At 34.4% G+C, this 20,192-nt stretch overlaps 1 protein-coding gene across 1 annotated transcript; it reads right to left on the bottom strand.

Moving 5' to 3' along the window:
* Positions 1 to 605: 605 nt before the first annotated feature.
* On the bottom strand, positions 606 to 16,296 carry LOC149788720 (uncharacterized). The gene is made up of 3 exons (XM_089975756.1): positions 16,097 to 16,296; positions 4,193 to 5,097; positions 606 to 1,164 (listed from the first exon to the last, which is right to left on the bottom strand). The coding sequence occupies exons 2-3, from the start codon at positions 5,070 to 5,072 to the stop codon at positions 1,094 to 1,096; spliced, it is 951 nt and encodes a 316-aa protein (XP_089831882.1). The 5' UTR covers positions 5,073 to 5,097; positions 16,097 to 16,296; the 3' UTR covers positions 606 to 1,093.
* Between the last annotated feature and the right edge of the window lie 3,896 nt (positions 16,297 to 20,192).

Raw genomic sequence — 20,192 nt, 5'->3', positions numbered from 1 at the left:
ACATACTGATATATAGTGGTTCATTGCTGATTTCAGTGGATATAATTTGTTGTTAAATGTTATATTGATATTCAAATCACATGTAAATTGGCATGTAGCGGAAACTAGTAGAGAAAATAAAATGATGATTCATGACTCAATGTGCACTTTATTTTACACGAGGTTACAATTATACTAGTAAGTCTTCACCAATAGGCTCGTTCATTGTGCATCATAAAAACAACGGTCAACAGCGAAACACGACTAATCGAGTTTATTTTAGGAGCTACTGTATCGATTCATCATGGGAACTATTTGTAACATGTTACTCTCATGCTAACAATCAAGAGGTTTTTCAGGACGTTGCAATCATTTGTAATTTTGCAACATACATTTCACTGATATCTCACCGCTGTCAGCGTGCATTTGATTCTCGGGTTAGTCTAGTAGGGATACATAAGAAAGCTGGCCAGTAGCTTTCTTTGAGCCGTTGTAGTCTGCTTATGGTGGCCATTATATCTCGTTAAAGAAACCCAGAAAATCCTTTAAGAACCAACAAAGCAAGGAAAGCGAATTGTGTATGTGACAAGCGAGCGATATAAAAATAAAGTGAACGAAACTATTCATTTCCAAGCATTAACCTGCTGACAATTTTTTTAATATTTAATAACGCACCATAAATTACATGGTATACATAGCTAATATACGCTTAATTTATACCTCAGAAAGAAGCTCTGATTAGCAAATGAAAGTGCTAAGGAGCTGCTGAAAAGTAATTAATACAAATGCATTTTCAGCTCATGTATGTCATCATAAATTGAAATAATCAAAGCAAAGTTATGGCATCGACATGTACTGCATGGAATGAGTTACAGGACGTCATCGAATAATTCTTGGTGTAACATTCATTCAAGTATCCGATAAGCTCTTTGTGCGTGAATCTAAAAAATATCAATGATGTAATTGTTGCTATTAAAATATTAGAAAAAGAAAGTATTAATATATCTGATGAACTGAATCCTGAAAAGATTATTTCTGAATTTGAAATTTTAGAAGAAAGTAAAAATGCTGGCGGTTTTACACTGTCGTCTGAATACAAGTTTATAAAACGAATTCAGGCGGCGATTTTCCGGTCACTAGCTGCAGTAAAAGATGACCAGGTCAAGGACTTCATTCCTCTTTCTGCTGCAGTAGAAACAATTAGATTCCATTTTAAAATCTTGTATTCAATAGTTCAACAAAAACAGCTATACTGTCAGATAAGGACACCACGATAATAATGAGTCTCTCCGGGATACAAAAAAATTTAGTCTAAAGTTCCAACGTCACAACATAGAAACAAAAAGATGCATTTTAATGGAAAATATCTGATTTATTGACTAGAAAATAATAGAATGATACATCATACACGTTTATTGATCTAATGAATGAAAAAACAATATATATATATATATATATATATATATATATATATATATATATATATATATATATATATATATATATATATATATATATATATATGGAAGCCTGATCATTATCATTAAACCCTGGGAAACTCGAGGCTGCAGAACAGATTACAGGCTGGCTTGATAGTATACATGTGAATTAGCCGACGGCTCTAAACAATAGCAAACCGACATCAAAAGAATTTCTTGCCAGACTATGACAAGCTACTACATGCCATGTATAGCAGACGCTTAGGACAACCCTTCGCCCGTGTTTGCTCCTTAGAGCAAAAGCATACGTTGTGAGCTTTCTAACTACATTCAACTCTATAAACGCAAGCGCATCTTTCCAATACTTTTGTTCCGTCATGTGTTGCTTCGTTCCAAATGTGGAGATTCTTATGGTAACATATTATGGTAGCAATAAAACAAAAGTGTAAGAAACTGTGCACTAGCCAGATGGCTAATGTTTTGAATTTATTAAACTCATGTATAACGTTTTGAATTTATTAAACTCATGTACACTAAAAGTATAACAACAGGGAAGTTAATCAATTTAGGAAACAATATAATTACTAAACATGATCACCTGTGACCGGATTATGGGTGAGACCACACGTGGCTACCGCAAAAGGATTAGTGACTTAGATAAGGACTTGAGAGGCTTTTTGGACATTACCTATTTTATCATCTACCGTAGGTACGAACTTTAAGGATTATGAAAAGTCTCATCGGCCTCTTTTGCGGCTTTGTGCCAACGCTTTTATAGGAACCCAACTTGTGAAATGCATCAGCGCAGAAGATAATCGCAAGAGTCTGCTCAAAAGCATGAAAATAAAATGCAACGCATTCGATCACAAAGAAATGATCCATTCTGCAAGAGCAGCACGAACAGGGGTGTTCACACATTGTTGTTTGCCTTGGGCTAAGTCTGAGAATTTTGCTTAACAGGATGATAGTAACCAGGACATTTGGCATAAATACGACCGAATTAGATGGACATATTTTGATTTAATTGAAGTTCAGGAGGACAAAATATATATTCATGGTGTAATGAATATTGATTATCATTGGAACCCGATTCTCGTCATTGTTTAAAATTGGTAACTTAGTCAAACACAAGAAGCTGACTAGAACGTTGTTTAGTTAATCACTTTGTTTTTTTATTCTGTATTCATTCGTTTAACATTTCTTTAGATATAGATATACGGTTATGAATTAAAATACAATATAATAGAATAATGCAGTCTTTAGGGATAGAAGAAAAAAAGTCGAAACTGATATCAACGGCTATGGTTAATGTTCTGATGTTCTAAAGTCATACCTAAAAGTCAAAAGTCTATACATTCAAGGATGGCTCTCTATATACCAGTTACGATTGACTACAATTTTTTAAAATTAATTTGAATACATTTGTTTTTAAAATCACATTTTCATAAATATTAATTTACGATGAGGGTATTCAGAGATAAAGAACACAAAACGTGTCTATGCCATTGAGAAAAAACTGTACGTTGCTAAATAGATAGACACACAGCATTTACGTTCAAAATGTAGATACGCGCTACGTGGTGGAAGAGGGAATCTAAGTATAGCAATGCTTCTTTTATGTAAATAGAAAACATAACTTTAGCTGAGTTTGTTAGAATATAATTTGAAAAAGATGAAAGCGAAAATCAATGCAAGATATAGCAGATAAATATAACCATCTCATTCTGATTTTATGGTAGTAATTATCGCTTCAGTTAAGTTTCGCTGGAGTCTGAAAGGGAATGTTATTATAATACGGATCTTATAAAATCTGGTCTATCTACGTCGTTCTACCACTTTGTCTGCATGTCCGTATATATATATATATATATATATATATATATATATGAGGAACGCGGACTACATGAAAAGAGATTTAATATTCCCGTTGCAGCCTTGTCAAAATTACCACCAGTCATTACTTTTGCACCCGATTCAACAATCATATTAATATTAAACAATATACATTTGATGATTTTATTGTCTGTATTCTTAATATTATTATTATTATTATTATTATTATTATTATTATTATTGTTATTAAAGTTCTTATCAATTATCCAGACACACGATTATTTTAACATCTTTCCTACAAAACCTCCTTGAATAACTCTACTGAGATATAATTTCTGGCGTCGATCCGCCACATTTTGTCTCGTGCTTTGTTGACAACTGAGAATTAGGTTACATCGTACTGACTGATTGGTTATAGCATAGACGCTGGTCTATATTTTCTGCACAACTTTTTATTCTTATATCTCTCGTTTTAACTTGCACATAGTGATTCTAATATGTAGGAGTCCAGATTTATGCGGAGATTATGGGTTGAGTGTTTCTTTTTATGGGGATTTTGTTTTCCCCTGGCGGATAACCTGCTTGGCCAGAAACGTTCCAGAAGAGTTTGAAATTTGCATCGTAATCAAGTTATATATATATATATATATATATATATATATATATATATATATATATATATATATATATATATAGATAGATAGATAGATAGATAGATAGATAGATAGATAGATAGATAGATAGATATCTGTGGGTGTTTGTCTGTGTGTGTTTGTTTGTCTGTCTGTGTTAGAAACTATCATTATTTCTGTGTAATGATCATTTAAAAGACATTTATCGCCTGGATGATGGATGACTATTGCATTCGTTTTACTTCAGTTTATATGAGTAACAAATGTTGCTAGTCGTAGCGCAATTAGATGTAAGAAGAAAGTTATCACCTGAATGTTTAAAGCAAATTGCCTTCGGAAATTCAGGAATTATATCCTTGATGACATGCTGCAGCAGACATTCTGTGGACAGACAGTGGATACTCCGCATATTTCTAACCACCGCGTACACATTGTTCTCATTGTCCAGCGATATTCCAAAAGGCTTTCCGTGGTTTGGACCTTCCCGGACATTGTATTCAAAATGTTGCGTTCCATCTAGGTCGAAACAAAACACAGTTTCGTCGTCATGACATGAAATGTATACACGTGTCTTGCATGAGTTTAGAGCTATGTTCACGTCAGCATATGTGATGTTGAAGCGTGGAATGTGAAAACATGATTTCTCCCGACCATCCCTCGTGATGGTCCCCCAGTAGTATGTTTTAACGTCTTTCATGGTACCAGCATACACTGGCTCTGTCTTGTTGAGAGCCACTAATGACCTGCACTTATGTCTTGTGGTTATATGTCCTGATGGTTGTATTGTATCACCGACCTTCAGAAATTGGATCTTCTTTTCTTCAGGAAGTGAGACTGCTACCTCATCAGTATCAATAGTACAGACATTCCAGGGTCTTGATGACATCTTAAAGTCTGTCATGTGAGTATAAGAAGAATCATACAAACAGCATATGCTGTGGTCATAGTCCACGATAACAAGCCTTCCATCAGCGAGACAAACTAAACCATCGAAAGATGGATCCTTTCCGTCTTTTACGCCATTCAGTATAAATTCTTGAAACAAAATAGCATTACAGTCTCTAAGGCCCTTTCTTTTTTTATGTTTTGTCGTTCTATCAATAATGGTATTATTCAGTTTGTCTTCTAAACAATCACTGTCTACAACCGGTGATTCGAAATCTGGTACCGAGTGACCTGGTGTTGTCATCTGTGTTGTTTACTGTTGCAGTTTGCTGAAGTAAAAGAAGAAATATCATTTGCTGTGATACTGAGGCTAACGTTTTACATTAAATGTGCTTGTAGACGATATTCGATGGTAGCTGTTGATGTTAAAACAAAATATTAGTATGTTAGAATAATATATTTGTCAGTGTGAACTCAAGACCCTAATGTTAATGTTTCCTACTGTCAGTATTAGTTTCTTTCCATTGCTTAGGGTTGTTCCATTTAAACATACATGGTACCCAGGGAAGGCAGTGTTATAAAACTATATGTCACGGCACTTTGATTTCAGAAAGTTCATATTAAAAGGATAAGAAGATTCTAAATTGTATCTGTGAGTAACCACTTTAAAATTGCCTTCCCTGGGTTCAATGTATGATTCAATGGAAACGCCCTTACAGTTGAACAATTCGTATTTCAAATGGCATCAATGTCTGGGGAATGTAAGATCTAAAAGTAAAAGGGAATACTTTGTTTTAGATAAAAACTGCTACTGAAGTGTGAAAGCAAAAAGGAAGAAAATGACTAGAATACCATGGTCGAAGAAGGAAAAGGCAGCTGTATAAAGAAAACTGGGACAATTTAGAAGGAACCTATTATGGCAAGGTGCCAGATTAGTCTATTAAAAGATCAAAAATTAAGCTATATTAAAGCTTTAAAACTAAAACCTTTACCTACAAAATTAAAACAGATAATAAATATTTACTGGTCTATAAGCTGGTACTTTTGGAATAGAACGTTTCGGCTTTGTTCAAATCAACAATGTATGGGTTATCTAATTCAAATCATGTTATCGTTCATCGTATAATTCTTTGTTACGTAATATATATATATATATATATATATATATATATATATATATATATATATATATATATATATATATATATATATATACATATATATATATAAACGTAATAAAAAAGTACACGATGTTATATTTCTCCAAAAGAACGGCATATAATGTGTCAAATACTTATCATTTTAGAAAGAGGTCGCGTACTAAAAATATCATCAGCCTACTTTGAGGAGGATTTTAAAATAACTGCTTGATATTCTATATTAAATTCATGTGCATCATATGTAATTGCGCTAAAACAGTATGCACTAGTTATATATTGTTTTAATTTGATTACATATATGTGCATTTGAAAATCCCTAACCATGACAGACAGTTATATATATATATATATATATATATATATATATATATATATATATTAAAAATAACATCGCTTTTGGAATGTTGGTAGAAAGAAATTTGATAAACCAATACTGTAGGTATATCAATTTGTGATCCGCCCATGAAGCAATGATATGCTTATATAAACATTCTTGCGACGGCGCCTTTGCTAATGTGTTCTGTCCACTTATTAATCACTAGTGACGTATGAAAATAGCGATAGAAATGTGAATAATCGCCGTTTTCTAAATGAATGCACAAGTTCATTGCAATCCTTTCTGCTTTCCGTAATTAGAAACTTGGAGTGAGTGAGATACAATCTGGGATGCATGAAACCTTGCAACTGAATGTAAACCAAGTAACATACAAGAATATGGTTCTTTGTATCGGTAGGTGTGCACTTGCCGTGGGATTTATAAACAAATAAGGAAAGTTACAAACACTGTCGACATTATCAGGTAAATTTCTTGCTTACTTGGTACTCATACATGTACTATGATGTGTGTTTGTGATCTGAATTGTAAACGTAGTATTAGCGTGTTTTCAGTCATATTCCTACGATATATGCAGTGTGGTATTTTATAGTGATGTCATGCACTGGGGAACCATGCCGCAGAGATGTTGCACGATGTCCACCGCCAGTTATATTACCCTGACACCAAGCCGACCAGTCCCAACACTAACCTATTAATGATGAGCGACTAGCGAAGCAGCAGTAGCATTTGTATAAGCATATATATAGTATTATTCTGCCAGAGTTTGAACCCGCAACTTCCCGCATCCGACGGGCTCACTAACTGCTAGGCTACCGGAGCAGTCCCTACTGTTGAGTATATACAATTTATATACAATTTATATACAATTTAGTTCTTGTTTCATAAACCTATTATAATGCTCTAAAATCGATTATTATTAATTAAATATGAAAATGACCACCCACCACCTATCTCTAGCTGGATCATAGTAGCATGATAGTGCGAAAATCTATGAAAAGACAGGCTATCAGGATGATTTTCGTTTGTGTCATCCCAAGATGCCTCTGGACGTATGAATGATGGTAAAGGTTAATTCAAACCGACCAGTGGGTGAGCGAGAGAGACAGACATAGAGAGAGAGACAGAGAGAGAGAGAGAGAGAGAGAGAGAGAGAGAGAGAGAGAGTTTATGGTCGTTAGTACTGTTATTAAAGCAGAATAATAATTTAGATCAACTGTAAATATATTAAAATAATTTAATTACCTCTTTTTTGTTCATTATTTCACTTTGTTTCTATTCCACACTAATTTCTATACGCTTGTCCATGAAGGGATAAGCGTTCACGTCAGTGATTGAGCTAATCATGTGTTTGTAGTTCTCTACTTTCTTCATTAATACCATCCTCCAATTGTAAATCATAAATGTGTTTATATTAATTTTAACAATGTAAAAAGGAGAAACTCAAAAGGAAAACAATCAACTTATAAGATTATGATAGTGATTTTAACAGCAATAAAAGGCACATACTGCAGTTTGTAGTGGATACACTCGGTTGGGATGTGAATAGTTCATTCACTCGGTCAATACACAGTTGCCTGTAGTCAATCTTAAAATGCATTCAAAGTGCAAACACATGTATTTGCATGTGATATCAATATAATATATGTACAGTGTGTACTCTGTATCAGTTATAAACCACTCGTATACATTTTTCATTGAAAATATGTTCGACAAGCCTCAATTTATTTTAATGAAAATGTATACATCTGACACCTACCCCATTTTTATCTATACTCTCTTAATTCTAAATATTTCAAAACCATAATATATGTATCTATGTATATACACATGCATATATATATATATATATATATATATATATATATATATATATATATATATATATATATATATATATATATATATATATATATATATATAATTTATTATTTGCACACATCTTTTTGATAAATTTAATTAATTATAGGCATATGATTTTAAGGCATAAACAAAATAATTAGTAATTGTAAAGCGAATGGAACGCAATTTCCTTAACTTCCTGTTTTATTCTGCCTAATATTTAAACTTTAGTTGCAATATATTGTTATATGAATCAAGCGCAGATTTCCCAGAAGCAGCTTCAGTTAAAGTGAATTTGCATTCGGTAATCTGACTTAAGACATTTGTGTTGCTTTGGTGTCAACCTACATTTTTAGAAATCACATTTTTTATTTTAATACATAAATTGACAATTTTGATATGTTTGATAGTCTCAAGTTTTTAGTTTGCACTATCTAGACTTGATGCATATTTTTGCTATAATGCTATTTCACATTTCCTAACTGGATGGTAACTTTTGATTTTGTCAATAAAAGAGGTTACAAAGTTGCAAAACAGTGTCTGAAGTTTTGTTTTTGCAATATAACTTAAGCTTAAATTTTAATAAGATTTGAACAGGTAAGCTAGTGTATATGTCTGTCTATAGTTTTAATTGCAGGTAAGTTAGTTCATAAGCTTTTAAATAAATATCTTCTCGTGCTTTTGCAGGACAGGCGCAATAAGAAAAGAAATATTAAGGTTCTCCTGGTTGATGGTAGTTGTTGATTGTGTGTAATTAGTCCTCAAAATGATGTCATCACAATGATGGTAAAAAAAGAATAGTCCTCATAATGGTTCAAGAAGTATACGGCAAAAATGAAGTGATAAAGATATTGCATGGCTTACAGTCAAGCTTATTTTCAAATTTCTAACATATACTTTCATTCATTCTTATGGTCCTCGAAATGTAGTCATATGTCAAGGTCGTCACAAATATAGGAATACACGTGTGTGTGTGTGTGTGTGTGTGTGTGTGTGTGTGTTTAATGTAATGTTCACATTTCTTTTAATAAAGACCTGATTAGATTTCCCGAAAATAGAAATCTTCAATATTTGTTTTCGCTGATATTAAGTTACATTTGTTCCCTTGTTTGGCTGCACATTTATGCCGCTGTTCACGTGTATGCTCCGCTGTTTGATAATTATAATTATCAGACTTCAGTCTACAGATCTAAATACACGTATGTATAAATTTCGGCGCTGTTGTTTTAAAGAATAGCGCAAAGAATTTCGATCAAACTTGGGACCAATCTTGCAATCTAGGGTCAAATAATACAACCTTGCTGATTGAAGTATTTCTCAGAATGCAAATATAGTAAACTTCTGAGTATATGTTCATTTGCTTAAATACTTATGGCTGAATAGAACTATGCTATATGTCGTTTTAACTTATTCGTGAGATCTACTTAAGTTGTAAAAATTATCATTTTGGTCTACTTACAATTGAAATTTAGAGTCATATTGTGAATATATGCTATGAATAACTAAGAAAGTACATTTTGAGGACATTAAAGATGCATAAATGGATGCATATTTATTACCATTTGTATCACCAGCTACAGAAAACTTGCTTAAGTTTGCTCACTGGAATCTCGCAGCCGGAGGGACCTCACCTTTCACCTGTATCATAAAGTGTCTTCTATCGCTAGTCTAACATTTTATTAAAATAGTTACACGGGGAATTTGAAAAGCAAATATTGTGTGATACCCCATTTACCCAGCGGAAATAATGCTTGTTCGTCGTCTTGGAATATTGGCTCTGAGGCTCTAAGTTTCCTACCAAAACCTTCAGCTGAATTGTTTTCTCGAATCTATTATTTTGACAGACTTGTAAGCGACTAGGTCTTTGACAGGTATGCTATAGCTCTTGGCCTCGATATGCTTTTCTATGGTATATTTTTGTTAGACATTAGAGAGCACTTGCCATAGTCTAAGCCATTCTGTTTGCGAAAAGATATGAATATTCTCCTATATAACTGTCACAAAGGTCAGAATGGTATCTTCAATTTCTCAGTCCCCAACTTTTTTTTTGACATTGTGAATATCACATTCATTCGTTTCCTTGTCTGAAAGTTTAATTGATGGTTCATTGAACTAGTAAGCATTGTTAAGGTTATCATCTATACCTTCAAATGGACAAAACAGCTGAGTTAGTTCGTTCACAAACAAATTTAATCAAATAGTACCTAAAGCGTCCACTACACGAATGTAAATGGTTTGCTTACAAAGTTGTTCCTTATAGACTATACTATTTTTAGGAACACATTTTGTGCACGTGCGTGTACTATGAAGGTGTTCAGCATTGTACAATACTGCAGTTTCTAACAATTTAAAGTTAACGGAGACAAATATGAGTATATAATAAATACAGACTTAATTTTCTATATTAATAGCTTCTCAGGTTTTCACAGATGTGGCAATGATGCCATAGTTTCTTAATTGTAATACTTGTACTGTTGATAAATTATTGTACAAATGTACAGTTGGAATGGAATCGGGGCGATACAAATGTGGGTTTAGTTTATTAGTCTCTTTGGCGAAGCATGATCAACCAGAGGGAATAGTGTGCATGTCTCTCTGTAAAGACATTGTTTAAACAATCAGTACTATGGTAATGGGGATTTTAGAAGTGCCGACATCGTTCAATTCGTAGACCCAACACCCCCTTTAAAACGAACATGACTTTTACCAACTAAGGACTTTTACACACGAGTGCATCCTGTTACTGTATGGTAAGAGAGTCCACACGGAAACTTGGTTATGTTTGGAAGCTGCACTGTTGTTGGGTCGCATTCCGATTTATATACTCTGACAAAGGTTTAATCTAATTTTGCTGAATTTAAATCAGCCACTATATTTAGTAATGTGCAAGACGATGCATATTTAACAAGTTTGTTATTTTTATGGATGCTAGCATGAAAGATTTATCTAAATTGTTAGAAGTTTCAATGTTATATTATTAAACTAAGGACTATTTTGCATAATGTAAATGAAAATAAGGTATATATAGTATGTTTTCATGAAACACATGGTACAGTTTATTGAACTGCTGAATGGAGATGCACATATATATCTAGCCAATGATCTTTAGAATTCATTTTAAAGTTGCCATTCACAGAGAAATATACTACTTGGTACCCTTTCAACTCGTTCATATCTGTAAGTGCGTACATGCTTTTTATATGAATATTATGTCACAAGGCGCGCTAGAAGGTAATAAAGATAAAATGAATTTAATGTTAGGCCTAGACACGTGATTCTCTTTACGAACTAGTCTAACTGGTCCGGACAATCTTTGATGTGGGTATCTGAGAAAGCATGCCAGTAGCATCCTGAGGGTCCATGGTATCATCTGGGGATGCTTGAGTTCTTCCTCTACCAAATACACTTACCGTCATGGAAACCGATTTCAATTAGATTTGACTAAATCTTAGGAATAAAGCTAATATTATCTTATGTGGCTTCTCTGCCAAGAGAAGTCTGGGTTTATTAATCACGTGATCTTATATCTCAATCAACTGGGCTTCTTTATTCACTGCAAAATCTGTTTCTTATTTAGTTTTGAATAACGCTTGGTTAATACATTTATATTTGCATGATTTATGTTCGATTTGTGAACAATATCCATTGTTGTTATTGATATTTTTACAATGAGAATACATTTTAACAGCCACTGATGTGGAACCAAATCACTTTTATACATCGTCATAGAAATGGAACGTATGCCCTTGCTCATAAAGTATACATAATTAGTTTTGATCGGTTTGAAAATTAAGAAAAATATAACTTTATAAACAAATAAGGAATAATGTGCAACCTTGAGTCATTTCGGGTCACCATATTGATAGGATCGAGGTATAGAGTAATTTTAAAACTATTGTTTAAGAACACAAACTTAGGCAATATTAGCTTTGCTGTTTCTTGCTTGTTTCGCGATTGAATAAGCAGAAATATAGGTATAATATGATATGGACCTATTTTGTGCTACATTCTTTCTGAACAAGATCTCTCTGTTTGTCGAAGATTGATTGTATTAAGGGATTACGCATGTTTTGATAATGACATAACTACTACGATTGTTGTAATGATTACAAAGGAAAAAGCACATTAGTAGTGATAGTAATAAAAGCAATATTACTACTAATACTACTAATACTACTACTACTACTAATAATAATAATAATAATAATAATAATAATAATAAATTTAAGTTCGGTGATGAGACCAACATAAATCGCTTAATTAAAAGTAAATCAGGAGACAGAGATAAAAACTGTGCTCGAAGTTTCAGATTTTGGAAGATTGAGTAATGTACACGTGTACAATTCAGAATGCTTGACAAAGCAACGCAAATAATCAGTTTAAAGTTAAATGTACAGTTGCGGAAAAGCTAACTCAACCTCCTCAATGTAGACAAGTGCTTAAAACCAAATATTTCTGTACTCACTCCATTTCCCATCAGCTAAATGACTCTCTAGCAGTAGCATTAGAAGTTATAGCAGTATTACCAGTAGCTTGGTGTTTCTTAGTTTTGATATGATTGCAATGTTTGTGGTCGTTAACATTGAGCTAAACAATACGGGAAGGTAACATAGGCTAAATATGGAGTCATTTAGATTAAAATAAAGAATGGCTAAACACGAAGATTGTTATTTTAATGTATACCAATTAGTTACACTTAATTGGAATCACCTCTTCATGATTGTAATGAACCTAACACAAAATTAATAGAATACAAATCCCCAAACTTTGCAATGTGTACTGGCCTTTTATACCTTTATTATATTGTTTGCTCTTAAAGTTCAGATGGTATTACACATCATAGTTGTATGACTATGTTTTGTATCCTTTAAATCTCCGAATGATATTTCCTGAAAATTTCGTTAAGTGTATTACCTGATGATTTAAAACCCTCGACTACCTGCTTCTTTCTATAAAGAAGTGTAAAGCACACTTAAATGAACCTTCATCCAGCACTTGCAGACGTTCTGGATGCCACTGTGTAAATGTTATTGTGACCTGAATATGGAATCAGGATTTTCCTTAATGTATGCTGTACGTTTTAGTGTCGTTATACTCCCAGACTACAATATATGATCGTACACTACAACCCGACGCTAACTCTTTGCAAAGGTTGTATTGCACCTCTAAAGAATAAATGTTAAGCAAGTCTGATTGTTTTAAACCACGTTGATTCATTTCAGAATCTACTTAATGTGTAAATGTGTAGTTTTGATAAGACTACAAGATGATTAAATCAAACAAATAAATAACTGGTAAAATCGATTATTTAGGGTCAAGAATGAAGTACAATGTACAGCACCTCTCAAAATATAATTGTATTTTATTTCAAGTAAGACATACGTCCGAAGAATATGTGACACCATGTACACATTTTAACTATTTCACATTGGTTGAATCAAATTTATAACCATCGGAAAATCATAGAAAGAATCGTCAACAGAAAAGGACACAACAGAGGCCCGGACGTTTAGATCAATTTTTATCTTTATCGCCACTGCCGGCTCCGTAAGTGATGTAGCCAATGATAACCTACAAATAAAGAATTAGCCTAATCATCCTGTTTATCTCTACATATGCAAAATCTTTTTGTGAAAGGATAAATTGGCATTCAGAGAATAATAACGTGTTTGTAGGTAGCAACTCACGTTTAGTTTCCAATCTAAGATTAGGTTGCATTCATTTTCCTTTGTTCTAGCATAGTTCGCGACATTAGAATCTAAACAACTCTGTGTAGGAACTCCAGTAAATTAGGTATATTAAAATTACAGTAAAATGAGTACCAGTCTTATCGTTTCTTTCATTTGTTATTAAATGAAAGCAACTATATTAAATTATAATAATCAAAAGCGATAATAACAATATTTGTTACAGACAAACATATAACTCGTAGATGTAGATATATGAGAATTAATTATTGGGTCGTCATGCGAGTGTGCCTGCTACACACGAATCCATATAACACCGATAAAGTAGTATCATTTTTTGGTGATGTGTACTTAGTCGCGATGGAACATGGGCTCGTATGTGCAGACAATGCCATGGTTTCCGATTATTTGCGGACATGGATTCAAATCTCCATAGAGTATGAATTTAAAATTCTTTAACCTGTAGCATAGTATTATATGGTATTTGTTGACCTTAAGTGTATAAAGTTATTATGCAGACTTATTAGGACAAATAATTCGCGAGTTCAAGTTTATTTTTATGTTTTAAATTACTGCCCTTGTATATCACTAATACAGCGTTTCATGACAGAAGCTTGGGGTTAATATGTTTTGCGTCCTTTTAGTAGTGAATATTTGTATAAAACGGACATATCAAACTAGAAAAACCAATTCCCTACGAAAAATTTTGTTGATGCCATTTAAGAAGATGTTATGCATGTATTGTTTCAAGCAAAATATAGAAGAGACATTTGTATATTTTATTCACCGTCTACAAGTATTTATGTTCAAGCTGATTCGTTTCATTCGTGTGTCCTATAACTCGTATTTAACTAAAAAATAAAAATCCAAACTGTTTGAAAACAGGTCATGTCAGTAATAGGAACTGTATAGACTGATTTCAATTAAAATATACGGATACACATAATTAACATGAGGTATGGAATCTAACTACATTCGCGCATTGAAACTTTAGTTATGGGTCAAATTTAGTTTTTAGTATTATGAACATCAATCTTGCGTATACAAGCTATAGGCATGAATAAAGACATCCAGTTTTATGATTATGAATTTAAATTTTTTGTATACAATTTTAAAGCTTAAATGGATGGAGATCTAGTTTCCGCTTGAATATGTCTACATTCACCCTGACTGACCGAGTACATAATGCTGTACATTTTGTTTGTTACCGATTATGTACCGTTTAATAGGGGACAAGAATGCTATTATTCATTGCCAGGCCATCTCAATTCCAATATTTATTTTCTAAGGATCTTGAGAGGATGATCATTTATATGGCAAGAAAATAATTGATCTGATGTGGAAATCACGCGCAAACGTAAGCTGAACATTATATTTATGTTTCAATCAAGCGTGTTTCTTTGTGAGTGTCTGTAAAGAAGATGATATTATAATTGTGCTAATTAGAAATTAACCGACATGCGTAATATACGCCCATTAAATTCACAACGGTGTTGGCTGTGTGCTGAATATTCGGTCATATTTCGTTCTTACAATAGCACACATGTATCGGCGTAATCAAGAAAAACATATGTATTTTGTTATGCATATAAACTTGAGATTTTTTACTCCAGTATACATTTCTTGCCCTCTATAACTGTGTATCTGCAGGCATGTATCCATATATGCGTACACGCAAATATGTATGCTTGTCAAATTGCAGAAAAGGGGGAAGTTTAGCTCTTCGTTATTTAAATATGTAGTATGTTGATAGGCAAAGGCTGTATAGATGGTGCGTGTGGCCGAGAATATTACATTGCACGTCTTGACGGAGCACTGCCTTCTTGTTTCGTCCGCATGGGGATGTCTAAAGGCTTGCCAGTAACGTCCCAGAGGTTTCTGTTTTTTCCCGGATTATACTGTGCTAATCCCCCAAACGTTAAATAAGGTCGCATATATAGAAATCATGGGCTAAATATGGCATTATACCCACAACAGCGCAACTCCAAAGGCTAGTTATGTACAACAAATAAGGCAAACAAAATTTGAAGCGTGGAGAATTGCACTGTGTGCTACGTAGAATAGCATGCGGTAGAATAAGTCAATTGTGTGATTCCTATTATTAACTGTCCTGCTACCTTTCGATTGATTAGATTCCATTCACAGATCTCCACCCTTTCTCTCTCTCTCTCACTCTCTCTCTCTTGTTCTTTCTCTCTCTCTCTCTCTCTCAATATATATATTTGTGAATGAGAGATAAGTGAATAAATGAATACATTTACATCGTAAGATATTCGATGCGGTCTCATCTCAGATTGTTACATACCGAAAATCTCTGTCAAACTTCAGTTTTCTGACACTCTTCCGTCCACTTTAGAATAATGCTGACATGGTTAGCCCCCAAATATCCAAAGGGACGTGTAAAACGGAACAAAATGCTTATTATACTGTAATTGGACGGGCAACCATGCTTGACGTTTCATATCCAAATAGTTGTCAGAGAACGGTGTATAACCTTTCAATACAAAAATATTTAAGGCACACTATTAACTTAATAGCAAACTTGTTGACACACGCAAATACCTTTGCGAAAAAAAGACTATTGACTTCATTTGTACCTGGGATAATCACGACAAAAGCACAAAAGAAAACCTTGAATGATACCTAGGTGTTCTCCCCATTATCTTTCACATAAAATCTCCACATTTTCATTTTCAAATGGATAGTCACGTTAATTCAAGCGTTACGTGATTAATTTTGAAAGGCCAGTTTATAAAATGGTGGGTATTTAAAGCCGTCGTACATGAGTGTTATGTAATATTACCGACATTATCCATTGAGTACTTTTGTTATATGTCTAAAGTATTTTTTGTCCTAACAGTTATTTTTACTCATACTTTCATTGCAGCATTTTGTCAGGCTATTGTTAGGTAGGGTGTGACTCGCCTGCTATATTTAGTACCCATACTTAGAAAACCAATCATGTGGTCGCCGGTCATGGAAGCTCTGAGCTGATCTTGTCTGTCGACATATCGTGCTGAAGCAACATTTTAGCGCGGGTGGGATCAAGCACGTGAAGAATAGAAACCTCGACATTACTGTCAACCTGAAACCGACAAAAAGCTCAGAAAACCATCGCCTAGTGTCCGATAGGTGGCAAATGCCATATGTTGTAGTCCGGTAGACGGGTTCGTTTGGAAACGATACAAGAGAGAGAAGTTTGTGAGGAGGGCGGGGACATCGAATAACGCAAATAAGTCAAGTGAGTCTCGACCATCCATCTTTGTTTAGAAGGGGACCTCGTAGTAGCTTAAATAGGTTTTCTCCGGAATGTCTCACTTTGATCAATTCAGGAGAAGCAGTAAAATTTGAAGAAGAGCAAGCGGAATGGTCTCACCCTCAACGACAACCAGTCCGACACGCGCGTATGACATTAACAAATCCCCAATGGTTGCGCCTACTCAAATCCCCGGCAGGTGTACCGACTCGCAGATGTAGACACCACTAAAATGTTTCATTGACCGGGTCAAATGCAAAGGTCAAAGCAGGGGAGGTGCGTAACGGCATTTTGTTTGGTCACTGGAGTACAATCTAAATCTTTCTTAAGAGCCATGGCACCAGGTGATAACGAAGTTCCAATCACTGATACAGTACTAATTCCCGCCATAGCCATGGATAGCAATGACATGTACAGTCAGTATGACGCCATTCTCTCGGTGGCTTTCTAGTCCACTCACGGAATTGTAAGGTCTATGCCATGCTCTTACTTGCTTCCAGCTTGAAGCTAATTGAACTGGGAAACTTCCGCATAATCAGTATAGAGCCAGATTCGAAAGATAAGGAGACACAGTGACCTATCAGAATTCTTTCCAGGCTGAATTTTAACGATGGTCACAAGATCTATTGTATGGCATTGCTTTACTATTTTGACCACGGGCGTATATGCTAGATCGCTTGTATGACTAGTGTTTTCCATTGAGGCATTGTCGACCAACATCTCGAACAAAATTAGTAAGGTAATGTGTGCTAATTTCGTTCCATTTATGTTATATCTTATACTTTGACAGTAGGTCAGAGTTACTGGTAAATAAAACACCTTCTTGGAAAGAAGGGTATATTCCACAGGAGATTGAGATTGAGTGCTGGATAATACACTTACGGATGATGTTCAGTCTAAACGAAGAGGCGTTGTTGATGGTATGGGGTGATCGTTGGATAACAAAAAACCGTCGCTCGCTAGCTGGTTCCTTTTGTCTGATCATTCTAGTACATGTTAATGTGCAGATTGAGTAATATAATTAAAATAAATTTATTCCTGTATTTATTTAATTAGGCAAGGTCGGAACCTTTTAGCTTCAATATATGATTAGCAATTTCCAATTGACCTGTGGCCTATATTCATATAGTAGCTTCTGACTGAAATTTTATTTATAGCATTTCATTTTCCGTGTACTAGAATATGCTTATATTATTTGCATTATTTGCACCTACTGGCCTCGATGCTCTGACCGACAACGATACAAAGAGGAAAAAGAGTATGTGGGCTGTAGACACCATATCTTGAGAAACTCATTAAAGCTGTACTTTATCGCCGTCAGCGTCCAATACACACAAGCTGTTTAGTCAGCCTTGACATTGTCACCAGAATATCATTTAAATAGCAACCTAATATATACATACATACATACATATGGACATGCAGATAAAGTGGTAGAGTAACGCAGATGGAGACAGTGTGTCAGAGAGACTATAAGACGAGATTTTACAAGCTAAATAGTGCAACAGCATATATATATATATATATATATATATATATATATATATATATATATATATATATATATATATATATATATATATATATATATATATATATATATATATATATGTGTGTGTGTGTGTGTGTGTGTGTGTGTGTGTGTGTGTGTGTGTGTTTGTGTGTTATTAGTATGATTTCACTATCAGTGCCTGTATCATAGTCTAGCTATAAGCAGTGACTTTTGGCAAGATCATTAACGTTCAGGATATTTTACACCTGAGACTGTCAACAGGTTCCATTCAGTTGTTTATATTCCCATGGCTAACTGAACCTGATCCAATTCATGCCCATGGATGAATGTTAAATTAATTACAAAAATCCATTATCTCTATCATTTACTAAGACAAAAATAGAATGGGAGAGTAGGCACATATGCAGCTGGGCTTGGTACTATAAGTTATACAGGTTCTGGCTGTTTTCCAGATGTTAGCGTTATTTTGCATAAAGTTACTTTAAACAAAATGATTAGAGTGATACACAGCGAGAGAGAGAGAGAGAGAGAGAGAGTAAGGAAGAAAGAGATGCCAGTATATTTCAGAATGATTTCGTGATGTCGCATGGGACACAGCTGTGCTGTTGATCCACCATCCGTTAAAAACGCAATCCATTAAGTGAGATATTTCTACTAAGCATAGGTTTGTTTGAAGTGGTGTTCATCCATTTCTCTCTGTTTGTTTGTATGTGTGTATATGTGTGCGTGTGTGTGTGTGTGTGTGTGTGTGTGTGTGTGTGTGTGTGACAGAGAGTGAGAGAGAGAGAGGGATAGATAGAGAGTAGTAGTTTGGTTTGGGTAATGTCTGGCTCACCTAACCGTATGGTCAAATGAGCTCATAGCATGTATCTTCATTTGTTCTACGCCCGTCAACAGTTGCTAATTTCAGCTTCATCCGTCAACCATAAAATCTTTAAACTAAGCTTACCATAGAGCATCCTGGTACAAATAACTTTAACGTTAATGACCATGATACGTATTGGTCATCAGATATTGCGTTCGATACAAATGAAGCACATAAGAGTGGTGTAGTGGGGCACATTAGCCTCAATGGGAAATCCAGGCACAAAAGTGTCCCGGCACTATAGCCTCAAGATGTTTAGCCTCACTGGGAATTAGCATTACCGACACCTCCACCTGCCAGTGTGCCTGTATATTCTCAAGACTTTTAACAACAATCTGGGCCGCTATAGCCCCAAGGGAATGAAAGATGGGAAATAGTGGGTCTCTTTACCACTGGGGTTGGTAGAGTGTCTGACGTCACGGTAAGGGAGATGGCTAACAATGTGGCATATAAGGGAGGTGACGTCACAATAGTGAGTAATTGAGCTGGACTTAGATTTATATAACACAGACAAGAGACAAACTCTGATACAACATTTAAAAAACATTTTGTGGGGGAGGCAAGAAATTCATTTATTTTCGAGGCATGTGAGTGGCCCTGAAAAGGGCCTTTGGGTTTATGTTAACATAATTTCATTAACACAGAGGGTATGGCATTGGTCTTTTTCTTTTCCGCAACCTTTGTCTGACTTCTGGTCCGTAATTCATAACTCTCTTTAAATAGCCTTGTCTCTTCACATAAATTCTTCTTTTCCAAACGCTTGTATC

This window comes from Sinohyriopsis cumingii, chromosome 11, assembly GCF_028554795.1.
Source record: "Sinohyriopsis cumingii isolate HCF-2022 chromosome 11, ASM2855479v2, whole genome shotgun sequence".
In the NCBI taxonomy this organism is placed as follows: Eukaryota; Metazoa; Mollusca; class Bivalvia; order Unionida; family Unionidae; genus Sinohyriopsis; species Sinohyriopsis cumingii.
This window is presented reverse-complemented; position numbering and strand designations above follow the sequence as displayed.